The sequence below is a fragment of the Procambarus clarkii genome, chromosome 30, assembly GCF_040958095.1.
Source record: "Procambarus clarkii isolate CNS0578487 chromosome 30, FALCON_Pclarkii_2.0, whole genome shotgun sequence".
Lineage (NCBI taxonomy): Eukaryota > Metazoa > Arthropoda > Malacostraca > Decapoda > Cambaridae > Procambarus > Procambarus clarkii.
Window position 1 is genome coordinate 12,637,870 of NC_091179.1, and position 13,485 is coordinate 12,651,354.

Sequence of the window (13,485 nt, forward strand, 5' to 3'; positions counted from 1 at the left end):
AATGTATTAACTACTTTTTTTCGTATTCTCGGAGGTCGGTGGTCAAACGACCCTGACTCTAAACCAGGGTGTATGGATGATGGCGTCATCAATCATAGAGACTGTTGATGTTTGCATCTTGCGGTCCGAAGTGTGCACCACATCCTGGGTTAAAAAAAAGATTTGATGACCAAACCACACCTCAGAAGATGGTGAAACGACGATGTTTCTTTCGTCGTTTCCCGGACCATGATCAAGCCCTGTGTTAAAGCGATATTTTTTTCCGGTGTTGAAAGCCCTTCGTGTTTATTGAGCTACGTAGTGTAAAGGATTACACTCATTTATATCAGTGGTATTAGTTTTACACAATTGTACCGTGCCTGTAAGTTTCGAATGTAAATATGTGGATAAATATGTGGGTTTGTATTCCTTCTAATTTACATTTTCCACATGTGGTTTATGATGTATATTTCTCGCCTTCGTTACGAGGAATACAAGTGGAAAGACTTTGTATGTTTTCTGTAATGTAGCGATTTCGCAAAACAGTAAGTCACAATGTGGCTCACCTCGGAAAATAAAGATATGACGTAGGGGTTCTTATTGAATTAACTCGGGCAGTAAATTTTATTTACACATGCTTCAGGTCAGAATTTCCGCCGGTGATTAAAGTTCTGAAATAAAATTACTCTCATGTTTCACTCTTATTTCTCAGAGTGAAAAAGAGAGTGTTTTCTCAGAGTGTTTCCTCCTTCTCATTTCACTTCTCACTACCCCTTGTGCCAGAGGATAACGTCCCTTCAGAATCGTCTGTTCCTCCTCCTCCTCCTCCTTCATCATCTTGTCCTCCAAACAGTGACTAAGATCCATTTCAAGTAGCAACCGTTCCCTCGTGTTACCCTGATTGCTGTGAGCTTAAACTGAGTTCAAACAAAGCAAACCTAATTGAAGCTGAGTTCAAACCTTAATTGAAACAAACGAATTTATAAAACAGTCTTTGATATGTTACCTTATTTGCTTCTCTGGGTGACTATCACATCACATAGAGTCGTGTGATAGAGTGGATAACAGTCACAGATACCACAGTGACTGGTATCCACCGGTCATCAGGATACCTTACCATTGCGGTTTCCTTGTGATGATTTCGGGGCTCAACGTCCCCCGCGAACCGGTTCTCGACCAGGAATCAAGGATAGGACCCTCTTAGCTACGGACTTCTCCCTTAAGGAATCTGAAATATTTTAAATGCTTGTAAACGAAACCCCATTTTTTAAATAATTATTATTATTTACCAGTTGTGTATAGTTAGGCCTAGGTAGGTTTAGGTTAAATTTGATTTTAGTTAGGTTACTATTTTGAATTTAATGTGAGCGAAGAATTTAGTTAATTTGGAGGAAACTGAAAAGTTCTTTTACATCACATTCGATAACTATTGGCTAAATACGCGTAAAGCATTATTTATGAGTAAAAATACTGAACAATCCATCCTCATGTAATGCTCCTCCAAACTTCGCTCGACCCCCTAAGCCACTTTCTAAATTCTAAAATTATGAGCAGTATAAAACTGTATTTCTTATATGGTGAATGTTATTATTTTACTTCACGATATGGATGAGCCTCATTGGGCGTTTTTATTATGCTGGCAATAATTTTGATTTCCAAAACTTAAGTGAGTGAAGCATTGTTTGAGGAAGTGTTGCACAGGTCATCGTTATGAAGTGTGTGCAACACCGGGTCATTCTCTCGACTTGTGTTGCACAGAATCAGAAACCTGTGTTGCTGAGGTTTCTCATTCTCACGACTGTAAACCGCTCTCATGATCCGGTGTTGTAACCTTTACACTGTAATGGTTTAAAAGTGTTGTGAGGCAACACCTGTGTGTTGAGAGCATCTTAGGGTAACACTTTAGTGTTGCGACCATCTTAAGGTAACACCTGAGTGTTGAGAGCACCTTAGACGAACACTTGAGTGTTAGGAGCATCTTAGCCTAACACTTGAGTGTTGAGAGCATCTTATACTAACACTTGAGTGTTGAGATAAAAGTAGGTCCCCAGGAAGGCAACTCAAGGATTTCCTAGACACTAAAAAGAATTACTATCATTATTTTATCTTTTTTATTATTTGTAATAATAATACTAATATCATCTTTTTATTTATTTTTATTACTATATATTTTATTACATATTTTTATCTATTTTTTACTAATTTTTATTAATATTATTATTATCATTATTATTATTATTATTATTATTATTATTATATATGTATTATTATTGGTATTATCTATCATTATCATTATTGTAATAACGAATTTATAAAAAAAATTCCTTTGCTCAGAGAGCTGAAACGCCAGCAGAGAGCTCCTCTGCACCCTGTAACAGCCTCTCCTCTGCTGGCTAACGTGATAACTCGGCATTAATTTATATTATTGCTCTTATAATTCTCTCTTTGTCATGCAAATGAGCTTATAATCATAAACTTTCTCATTCCTCATTCCCACCATTGTTTTCTCCGGCCTCATAAATGAGGCTTGCACGGTTTGCTTGTAGTAAAGTTTGTTTCATGATATTTTATTGCTCTCTTTGGCTATAATGCCTCGGAAATATTAGTGTAAACATTTACATTCTGTTGTTGTTCTGGGAAATTGCCTCTGATTGGTCAGTGGTGAGGCAAGTAACCTCTGATTGGCCTGTGATGAGGAAGGTTGTAAATTAGGGAAATGCTACATTAAAGTGCCAAATTCTCACCAAATAGGAAAGGAGTGTGTGTGGTTCTCTCTCTGGTCCCTGTATTATGCTGTAAGCCACATGTAAACGTGTTGAATATCAGTGATGTTCCGGCTACAGCTGTGACTCCCCGTGCACCAGAACTTGTGTTGGTGACTTGGAGCACTGCCCACACTTTGGCTTCGTTCGCTGCTCAGGCCCTGAACTTTGTTCACTGGTCAGGCCCTTTGCTTGGTTCACTGGTCAGGCTCTAAACTTGGTTCACTGGTCAGGCTCTAAACTTAGTTCACTGGTCAGGCTCTTAACTTGGTTCACTGGTTAGGCCCTTAACTTGGTTCACTGATCAGGCCCTTAACTTGGTTCACTGGTAAGGCCCTTGACTTGGTTCACTGGTCAGGCCCTTTATTTGGTGCATAGGTCACGTCCTCAAATTGGATTACCAATCATACCCCCTCCACTGTTCACCAATCCTACCCCACTTCCAGTGGCATCCAATTATATCCCTTCACTGTACATCCCTTCGTTGAACACCATTCATGCCCCTTCACTGTGCACCAATCACACCCTCAGGCAGGGTAGAAGAGGAAAAGTGTGCGATCCACCGAAAAAAAATCAGATAAAGACAAGAATTACTGTCACCATCCATTCCCTGTTCCTTCTTCCGCAGACAAATCAGTGACGGAATCCAAGCGACCGTTCTTCATCGAGACCTCTTCCCCGACGTTGATAGGTTCCTCGAGTCTGTCTTTCAACTGCACCGGAGCCCAGAGGATGACCTCGACCCCAAGGGGCGCCCTCAGCACCACGCTCAGCGGCCACCACCTGTCCCGTCACGCCCCTGGCAAGGGCGGGGTGTCTCCCTACAGCGTGAATCCCTTCACCTCTCAGCCTCACCTCCTGCATAAGGTGAGTCTACCGGCTGCGCTTTCAACAGTGTCCCTTGTTCCTCGTGTATGTATGTATATATATATATATATATATATATATATATATATATATATATATATATATATATATATATATATATATATATATATATATATATATATATACCTAGACGGGGTACCACCTCTGGTGCAAGTGTAGGGACCCATAGCCTCGGAGAAGAAAATAAAGAGTACTCAGAGAAGACCTTGTGGATCCTCACTGAACACTTTGATATGTTCTTCTCCTACTACCCCTATTCTTTTGGTATATATATATATATATATATATATATATATATATATATATATATATATATATATATATATATATATATATATATATATATATATGATGTTCGTTTTTCAAATGAATTACTATCGAATGTATTACACTTATTATACAATTGCACGTTTCGAACCTACATGGTGCATTCTCAAGTGATAATAAATTACAGATCTCGTTAGATTTATACCAGAGTATATATATATATATGTATATATATATATATATATATATATATATATATATATATATATATATATATATATATACAACCCATGTATATCTTGTAACCATCAAATGCATAATAAAGCACAAAAAATAAAAAAGGAAGGGGGTGGTAGGAGAAATACACACAGAAACTGTATTGGAGGGGATCTAAACATTCCCTCTAATGCGTTATGCGTGGTTTCCTCCGAGGCTATGGGTCCCCCTTCTTCCAGCTAGAGGTATATATATATATATATATATATATATATATATATATATATATATATATATATATATATATATATATATATATATTCTCTCTTCGTGTATTATTTAAAGGACTCGGAGAAATTTTATAAGAACTCATGAGAGCATTGTTTGAATACATCAGTTAGTTTATCTATGTTGTTCCTTTAGTATTACAATTGTGCATGGGAGCTTGTAATATACAACTGAAATACCTACTGATCATTATGTCATATTTCTCACCTGATGGGTCCAGTTGGAATACAGCCTCGACTTTTCAAAAAAAAAAAAATAGTAAACAGGGCTTAAAGTTAATTAGAATTATAGGCTCCAAATTTATTAGGAAACAAGGTTCTAAGCTGATTGTAAAACTTCAAACTGACCAATCTAATGATTGCGCTCTGGAGTGTAGTGGTCAGACACAAGCTGTGTAGAGATCTATCTTGAGATCTTGAGATGATTTCGGGGCTTTTTAGTGTCCCCGCGGCCCGGTCCTCGACCAGGCCTCCACCACCAGGAAGCAGCCCGTGACAGCTGACTAACACCCAGGTACCTATTTTACTGCTAGGTAACAGGGGCATAGGGTGAAAGAAACTCTGCCCAATGTTTCTCGCCGGCGCCTGGGATCGAACCCAGGACCACAGGATCACAAGTCCAGCGTGCTGTCCGCTCGGCCGGCCGGCTCCCGAGATACCTTCAGTGTCCACGTCGAATATATAAGCTTGATATATCAGCATCACAATATGATTATCATATGTTTATACCGTTACTTTAACGTTGATTAAGACTTTCTTTTGTATTAGACCTATGCGACTCCCGATTAACCAACGAATCCTTTCGTTACTCTTGTTTCTCACAGGGTGTGGCCTTGACCCTACGAGACCTGGTGCCACCCCCGCCGCCACACCCTCCTCCAGGGGCCCACAGACACCGGGAGTTCTCCAGGACCAACACACTAGAGGAGGTGAGGACCGTTGATGCAAAGGGAATAGGCAAAAAGGGAATTAGCAAAAAAGGGAATTAGCAAAAAGGGAATGGGCAAAAAAAGGGGAATCCCAATATATAATGGTGAAAATGGCTCATCAGTGTGGATAATACGTTGCTTCGGAAGTTACGTTAAGCAAAGTTGGGTCTGACCAGTAAATGAATGGGTGATCTGGAGACAGTCTATGCTTTGGTTACAGGGAAACCTAGGGAAACCTAGAAAATACGCTAGATGTGAAAGGAAGTGTTTTGGATAAGAAAAATACCTAAGGAATATAGGTATAATAAATATTTATCGGAAAAGAAAGAGAGAGAGATTCGGGAACAGGATGACAGTAGAGAGAGAGAGAGAGAGAGAGAGAGAGAGAGAGAGAGAGAGAGAGAGAGAGGACCTAGAGAGGGCTGGCAAGAACACAGACGCTGCTGTTGGCGCTGATGGAGTGGCTAAAGAAGTGCTGGGAGTCTCAAGTGATGGAGTTCGGGGTCTCTGTGGTTTTCTTGAAGAAAGTGTAGAAAGTGTGTGATTGTGCCGGGAAGGGAGGGGGGGGGGTGCGGAGGGAAGAGAGTGAGGGATGGAGAGACAGAGAGGCACGAAGTGAGATGAGCAAAGAGAGAAAATTAGACAGAACTGCACAGACAGTCAGATATAGAATAGATATTTGGACAGTAAATAACGCAGAACTAAACGACTTCCCTCATACTCTCTAAGCCCATCAGAGCTTGAGACAGTTAATCACCCACACAGGAAGTGGGTACTACTTGAGTACCACCAAACAATACCATGGTTCCCAAGACCTCGGTAGACGTATACCAATATTTGTAATCTTACCATAAACTGATAATATCAACACAGTGTTCAAGGTAACTTTGTAGTCACAAAATATCTGGTGATGTTAATCGCTACATTAAATTTGCCTCAGACATTTTATTAGAAAACTTTATTAAAGTATTACTTAAATATTGTCCAATTTTATTTCTAACAAGGTTAAGGATTAAATCAATATTATTCTCAACACTGTATAATTTGCGCTGTTTCTTCCTCGCCTCTGATGTTGCGTAGTAGCCTGTTCTAATAGACCCAACAGGCTAATAGGCCTGTTCGGCCTATTAGCGCGAGGGGCTGTAGTTTCCAACTAGCTTAATGGTCAATAAGCATGTACACATTAATGCTAGTATGAGTGTATGACTCAAGTATACTCTCTGTGTATACACACCTTTGACCACCTGTCAGTTTATACTCATCATTCACTGTCTGTCAGTGTATACTCATCATTCACTGTCTGTCAGTGCATACTCATCATTCACTGTCTGTCAGTGTATACTCATCATTCACTACCTGTCAGTGTATACTCATCATTCACCACCTGTCAGTGTATACTCATCATTCACTGTCTGTCAGTGTATACTCATCATTCACTACCTGTCAGTGTATACTCATCATTCACTACCTGTCAGTGTATACTCATCATTCACTGCCTGTCAGTGTATACTCATCATTCACTACCTGTCAGTGTATACTCATCATTCACTACCTGTCAGTGTATACTCATCATTCACTACCTGTCAGTGTATACTCATCATTCACTGCCTGTCAGTGTATACTCATCATTCACTACCTGTCAGTGTATACTCATCATTCACTACCTGTCAGTGTATACTCATCATTCACCACCTGTCAGTGTATACTCATCATTCACCACCTGTCAGTGTATACTCATCATTCACCACCTGTCAGTGTATACTCATCATTCACCACCTGTCAGTGTATACTCATCATTCACTGCCTGTCAGTGTATACTCATCATTCACCACCTGTCAGTGTATACTCATCATTCACCACCTGTCAGTGTATACTCATCATTCACCACCTGTCAGTGTATACTCATCATTCACTACCTGTCAGTGTATACTCATCATTCACTACCTGTCAGTGTATACTCATCATTCACTACCTGTCAGTGTATACTCATCATTCACCACCTGTCAGTGTATACTCATCATTCACTACCTGTCAGTGTATACTCATCATTCACTACCTGTCAGTGTAAACACATCCTTCACTATCTAGTCTCAGGGCTTCAGTGTTAAGACACTGAAGCATCAAGCTGTCATCTCCAGTATTCGATAAACGGATCATAATCTCTTGTAATATACCATTATAAATATTTTGTGTAATTGGTAATTATATCAAAGAATTACCAGTGTAAACATTTATATATATATATATATATATATATATATATATATATATATATATGACACGTTGTAATATGCAAACTTTTTTCCGACTTGTCTTTTTAACTTTGTGTCAATAGATTACGTCAGATGAGAGCGCCAATAGTTCCTTGTGGGAAAATGATGCAAGCTTTGCTAGTGCAATGTTGATGGCTGTTCGTGAAGGCATTATATACTTGGACTTTACTTGCACTATGCTGTGTTTTGCTCGTAGCAGCATGATTTGCTGGGTTAGAGAGGAGGGGGGGATGGGGGGTGGGGAGAGATAATTCTATCTCTCAGTTCTCTGAATGTGTTGCTGACTGTACCTTGTATCTCCACAGCTGCCGTACGCCTGCTACTCCTCGACCCGGGTGGCCTCCCCGCGCCCCTCCCGTACCGCCAGCCTCGAGGGGGGCGGCTCCCCCTACGGTGGCTCCACCAATACCTACCAGAGCATCGACGGCCTCACCGACGCCCTACGTCGTGACGACGACGTTCGTTGCTGCTCCCACTCCTGCAGCCATGGCCAGTGCCATTCGCACCATGGCCATGGCCACGGCCACTCCCATGGCCGCTGCAGCACCTGCGGCTCACGCAACTCATCGTCGTCTTCGTGTCGGCGCAACAGCGGTCGCACCAGCCGTTGCGGTCACGTCAGGTCGGGCCGGACCTCGGGGGGATCAATGCACTCCTTAGCCCGGCCGTGCTGCCATGATCCTACCCGTGTTTCCCCGTATGAGTCGACGGCGCCCGCAATTCCCTCACACGCCTATCGGCCCAATTTCTACGGTTGGGCCTCGCCCCCGGGGTCCCCGGCGATGGACGACGGCAGGATGGGACCCCGACGGCAAGTGTCCCTTGACAGCGATGCTCTGCTGAGGTCCGATCAGACGCAGGTCTACGCGGCGGGAGGCTCCATCCGCTCTGATGGGGAGTACTGGTGTAGCCGCGATGCCGCCAGCGTCTACGGAGGGTCGACGCGCTCTGCCGGGGGCGAGACTGGAGTCGGATCCAGAGCCGGACCACAGGGAGTCTCCCCGGATTCCAGTGCCGTGGAGGGCGTGCCGAGTGACGCCGTGTCCTGCGGCTCCTGCGAGGACACGGAGGCGTCGTTTTACGCTTCATGTGATAAGCAGACGAAATTATAAATTCCCACAGCTCGTCGACACTAAGATTAGTGATTAGCCGGGGCCGTGTTGTGCTAGCGTGAGGGATGACGCCTCTGGCGCCAGTGAGGAGAACTATAGTGTGTAGTTTCACGTGCTCAGAGAAGACTTAAGACTTTCCCTTGCTACTTAGCGTGACTCGAGGGCGTCTTGGGCGTCGCACTGCCAGTTGCCATAGCTGAGGTAATATAATTTTCGCAAGCAGTACCATAGACGTTCTTACACGGACGGCGCTGATGAGGAAGCGTGACCAAAGGAGTGAAGGGCGGCGATGTCATTACCTGGAGGGACTTCAGGTGGTCCTTATCTGGCCAGATTCAACGGGAGACACACACCTGGGCTCCAGGGAGAAGCTCATTATCACCGCCCTCGTGACGATGCTCTTAGTGTGTGTGTGTGCGTGTGTGTGTGTGTGTGTGCACTCAACTAGTTGTGCTCGAAAAGGGGGGGGGGGGTTGAGCTGCGGCTCTTTGGTCCCAACGAGTGGGACCAAAGTGTGTGTGTGTGTGTATAGTCCGCAGCGGGAGGACCAAATTTCCTCTTTCTCAGTCGAGCTTTTATCTCATACTTGTTTAAAAAAAACACAGAAAACGGGAAACTAAGCGGTGGACGAGGGACTTGTCGGGTGTGAAGAGATTAGGACGCGTCCACAACTTGGTATGGTGGCGGGACCGCTGCCTGCTGAAGGTTGGGGGGGGGGGAGGAGATGGGTGGAAACCGGAACAAGAAAACTCTGGCCCAAGACTTTAAACCAGCGCTAGCAACAGTCCTTTCAGACAACAGAAAGATCGTGGGGTGATGACCTTCACAACGGTGCTACTGTTGTAAACTTCCAACTGTATTTTAGTTTGATCTACCTTCAGTAATATTACCTTTCACCCTACATGGGTTAACAAGGACATTACATCGAAACCACAGTCGATTAACAACAAAGAACGTCCAGAAAAAAACCATAAATTGTCAAAAAAATAAATATATAATACTTCTTAAAGACTAAGTACCCTGTAAGAACGAAGCAATTACGGGTAATATAAAAAAAACTATAATAATAATAATTAATGCATTAATCTTATCGCAATATCAAAAACTCTGTCACTGTACAAAGCAGAAACACCAGAAAATCGTTTTATTATGGCAGAGAACGCCACAGAAAAACTAGACAACAGTGCAAGCTGAACAAGAGAGCTTCCCAGAATTGCAGACTGATATGCTGGAGAAGTTCTCGTGTCTAGCAAGCTGGCAGTATAACAGAGACCGCAAATTAGACAAGAGACTGTGCCGAACCACAACTAAGAACTTTACGGAGTCGCAACTTGACAACAAACTAAGACGTTCACTGTGTCATAACCTGATAGCAATTGTGAAGTGTCAAGCTCCATGGCAATACAGGAAACACGAAAGAGTTACTGTTACCGTCAGTGAAGCTTGTTATGAGTTACATAGCAGTAGTGAGGTTTGCTGTGGGTGACACAGCAGCAGTGAAGCTTGCTGTGGGTGACCCAACAGCAGTGAAGCTTGCTGTGGGTGACACAGCAGTAGTGAAGCTTGCTGTGGGTGACCCAGCAGCAGTGAAGCTTGCTGTGGGTGACACAGCAGCAGTGAAGCTTGCTGTGGGTGACCCAACAGCAGTGAAGCTTGCTGTGGGTGACACAGCAGCAGTGAAGCTTGCTGTGGGTGACCCAACAGCAGTGAAGCTTGCTGTGGGTGACACAGCAGCAGTGAAGCTTGCTGTGGGTGAAACAGCAGCAGTGAAGCTTGCTGTGGGTGACACAGCAGTAGTGAAGCTTGCTGTGGGTGACCCAGCAGCAGTGAAGCTTGCTGTGGGTGACACAGCAGCAGTGAAGCTTGCTGTGGGTGACCCAGCAGCAGTGAAGCATGCTGTGGGTGACACAGCAGCAGTGAAGCTTGCTGTGGGTGACACAGCAGTAGTGAAGCTTGCTGTGGGTGACCCAGCAGCAGTGAAGCTTGCTGTGGGTGACACAGCAGCAGTGAAGCTTGCTGTGGGTGACACAGCTGCAGTGAAGCTTGCTGTGGGTGACCCAGCAGCAGTGAAGCTTGCTGTGGGTGACACAGCAGCAGTTAAGCTCGCTGTGGGGTGACACAGCAGCAGTGAAGTTTGCTGTGGGTGACACAGCAGCAGTGAAGCTTGCTGTGGGTGACCCAGCAGCAGTGAAGCTTGCTGTGGGTGACACAGCAGCACTGAAGCTTGCTGTGGGTGACACAGCAGCAGTGAAGCTTGCTGTGGGTGACCCAACAGCAGTGAAGCTTGCTGTGGGTGACCCAGCAGCAGTGAAGCTTGCTGTAGGTGACCCAGCAGCAGTGAAGCTTGCTGTGGGTGACACAGCAGCAGTTAAGCTCGCTGTGGGGTGACACAGCAGCAGTGAAGCTCGCTGTGGGGTGACACAGCAGCAGTGAAGTTTGCTGTGGGTGACACAGCAGCAGTGAAGCTTGCTGTGGGTGACCCAGCAGCAGTGAAGCTTGCTGTGGGTGACACAGCAGCACTGAAGCTTGCTGTGGGTGACACAGCAGCAGTGAAGCTTGCTGTGGGTGACCCAACAGCAGTGAAGCTTGCTGTGGGTGACCCAGCAGCAGTGAAGCTTGCTGTGGGTGACACAGCAGCAGTGAAGCTTGCTGTGGGTGACCCAGCAGCAGTGAAGCTTGCTGTGGGTGACACAGCAGCAGTGAAGCTTGCTGTGGGTGACCCAGCAGCAGTGAAGCTTGCTGTGGGTGACACAGCAGCAGTGAAGCTTGCTGTGGGTGACACAGCAGCAGTGAAGCTTGCTGTGGGTGACCCAACAGCAGTGAAGCTTGCTGTGGGTGACCCAGCAGCAGTGAAGCTTGCTGTGGGTGACCCAGCAGCAGTGAACCTTGCTGTAGGTGACACAGCAGCAGTGAAGCTTGCTGTGGGTGACCCAACAGCAGTGAAGCTTGCTGTGGGTGACCCAGCAGCAGTGAAGCTTGCTGTGGGTGACCCAGCAGCAGTGAAGCTTGCTGTGGGTGACACAGCAGCAGTGAAGCTTGCTGTGGGTGACCCAGCAGCAGTGAAGCTTGCTGTGGGTGACCCAGCAGCAGTGAAGCTTGCTGTGGGTGACACAGCAGCAGTGAAGCTTGCTGTGGGTGACCCAGCAGCAGTGAAGCTTGCTGTGGGCGACCCAGCAGCAGTGAAGCTTGCAGTGGGGGACCCAGCAGCAGTGAAGCTTGCTGTGGGTGACCCAGCAGCAGTGAAGCTTGCTGTGGATGACACAGCAGCAGTGAAGCTTGCTGTGGGTGACCCAGCAGCAGTGAAGCTTGCTGTGGGTGACCCAGCAGCAGTGAAGCTTGCTGTGGGTGACCTAACAGCAGTGAAGCTTACCGTGGGTGACCCAGCAGCAGTGAAGCTTGCTGTGGGTGACCCAACAGCAGTGAAGCTTGCTGGGGGTGACACAGCAGCAGTGAAGCTTGCTGTGGGTGACCCAGCAGCAGTGAAGCTTGCTGTGGGTGACCCAACAGCAGTGAAGCTTGCTGTGGGTGACCCAGCAGTAGTGAAGCTTGCTGTGGGCGATACAGCAGCAGTGAAGCTTGCTGTGGGTGACACAACAGCAGTGAAGCTTACCGTGGGTGACCCAGCAGCAGTGAAGCTTGCTGTGGGCGATACAGCAGCAGTGAAGCTTGCTGTGGGTGACACAACAGCAGTGAAGCTTACCGTGGGTGACCCAGCAGCAGTGAAGCTTGCTGTGGGCGATACAGCAGCAGTGAAGCTTGCTGTGGGTGACACAACAGCAGTGAAGCTTACCGTGGGTGACCCAGCAGCAGTGAAGCTTGCTGTGGGCGATACAGCAGCAGTGAAGCTTGCTGTGGGTGACCTAACAGCAGTGAAGCTTACCGTGGGTGACCCAGCAGTAGTGAAGCTTGCTGTGGGTGACCCAGCAGCAGTGTAGCTTGCTGTGGGTGACACAGCAGCAGAGGCCATAGGTAGATGACAATCTCCCCCACACCCCACCCACCCCTCCTTCACAGGTGACTATGCAAATAACCGGAACAGGGTGTTATCTTGAGGTTATATTGAGATGATTTCGGGGCTTTAGTGTTGGGCAGCATCTGGCCCAGAACACTTCACATGTCAAAGACTCGATATTATGCTCAAACTGCAGTTTGGATGACATATATCTGTTATAAATGTATACATAATAAAACAAAATGTATATCAATATTTTTCCTATCGAAAATGTTGAGGAGATGCAAGGTCGGTGCATTTGACTCAGGAGGAAGTACAGGGTGTGGAGAATATGTAAGAAAATGAACTCCAAAACTGCTCAAACCCACGAAAGTGAGAGGATTACGATGACCTCTCGCTAGAGTCTGGAAGATGGGAAGAATAATAATGTTGTGTTAAAGTGAAGTGATTTACCACTTGAGCTTTTATAACGATTGCGTAAATGTTTGAAAGTGTGTAGTGGTGTGTGTGTGTGTGTGTGTGTGTGTGTGTGTGTGTGCTTGCTTGCGTTTGTTTTTGCACTAATATCGACGACGGACATTGCGAAAGTCGGGCCCACATTGCTCTACAGAAACGTATAAACGAATATAAGTATTGTGTAAATATACAAGACTGAGAGACGTGAATGCCGTGAAGCGTTCTGCTACTGCCCAACTGTATGTAACTCTATTTTTTTTTTCATGTATGTCAAAGAACACAAAACTTGTGGATGCCCGAATAATTTCTCTATTGGCCAGTTTGTATGTATATATATATATATATATATATATATATATATATA

The 13,485-nt window shown here is 45.1% G+C and overlaps 2 protein-coding genes across 2 annotated transcripts in view; both read left to right on the forward strand.

Moving 5' to 3' along the window:
* The window catches only part of LOC123747744 (protein sax-3), a 287,736-nt gene extending 278,020 nt beyond the window's left edge, over nt 1-9,716 (forward strand). Inside the window, exons 13-15 of the mRNA XM_069333656.1 lie at nt 3,370-3,608; nt 5,224-5,328; nt 7,907-9,716. Coding sequence (XP_069189757.1) covers nt 3,370-3,608; nt 5,224-5,328; nt 7,907-8,713 — 1,151 coding nt within the window. The 3' untranslated portion in view covers nt 8,714-9,716. The remainder of the gene's footprint in view (nt 1-3,369; nt 3,609-5,223; nt 5,329-7,906) is intronic.
* Nucleotides 9,717-10,161: 445 nt separating this feature from the next.
* On the forward strand, nt 10,162-12,648 carry LOC123747745 (mucin-19-like). Its single transcript, XM_069333657.1, has 2 exons — nt 10,162-10,795; nt 11,138-12,648. The coding sequence occupies exons 1-2, from the start codon at nt 10,162-10,164 to the stop codon at nt 12,646-12,648; spliced, it is 2,145 nt and encodes a 714-aa protein (XP_069189758.1).
* The last annotated feature ends 837 nt before the right edge of the window (nt 12,649-13,485 follow it).

Coding starts and splice junctions, on each gene's coding strand:
- LOC123747745 (XM_069333657.1), top strand. CDS start 10,162: ATGAGTTACATAGCAGTAGTGAGGTTTGCTGTGGGTGACACAGCAGCA. Junction 10,796..11,137: donor AGCAGTGAAGCTTGCTGTGG/GTGACACAGCAG, acceptor GGGGTGACACAG/CAGCAGTGAAGTTTGCTGTG.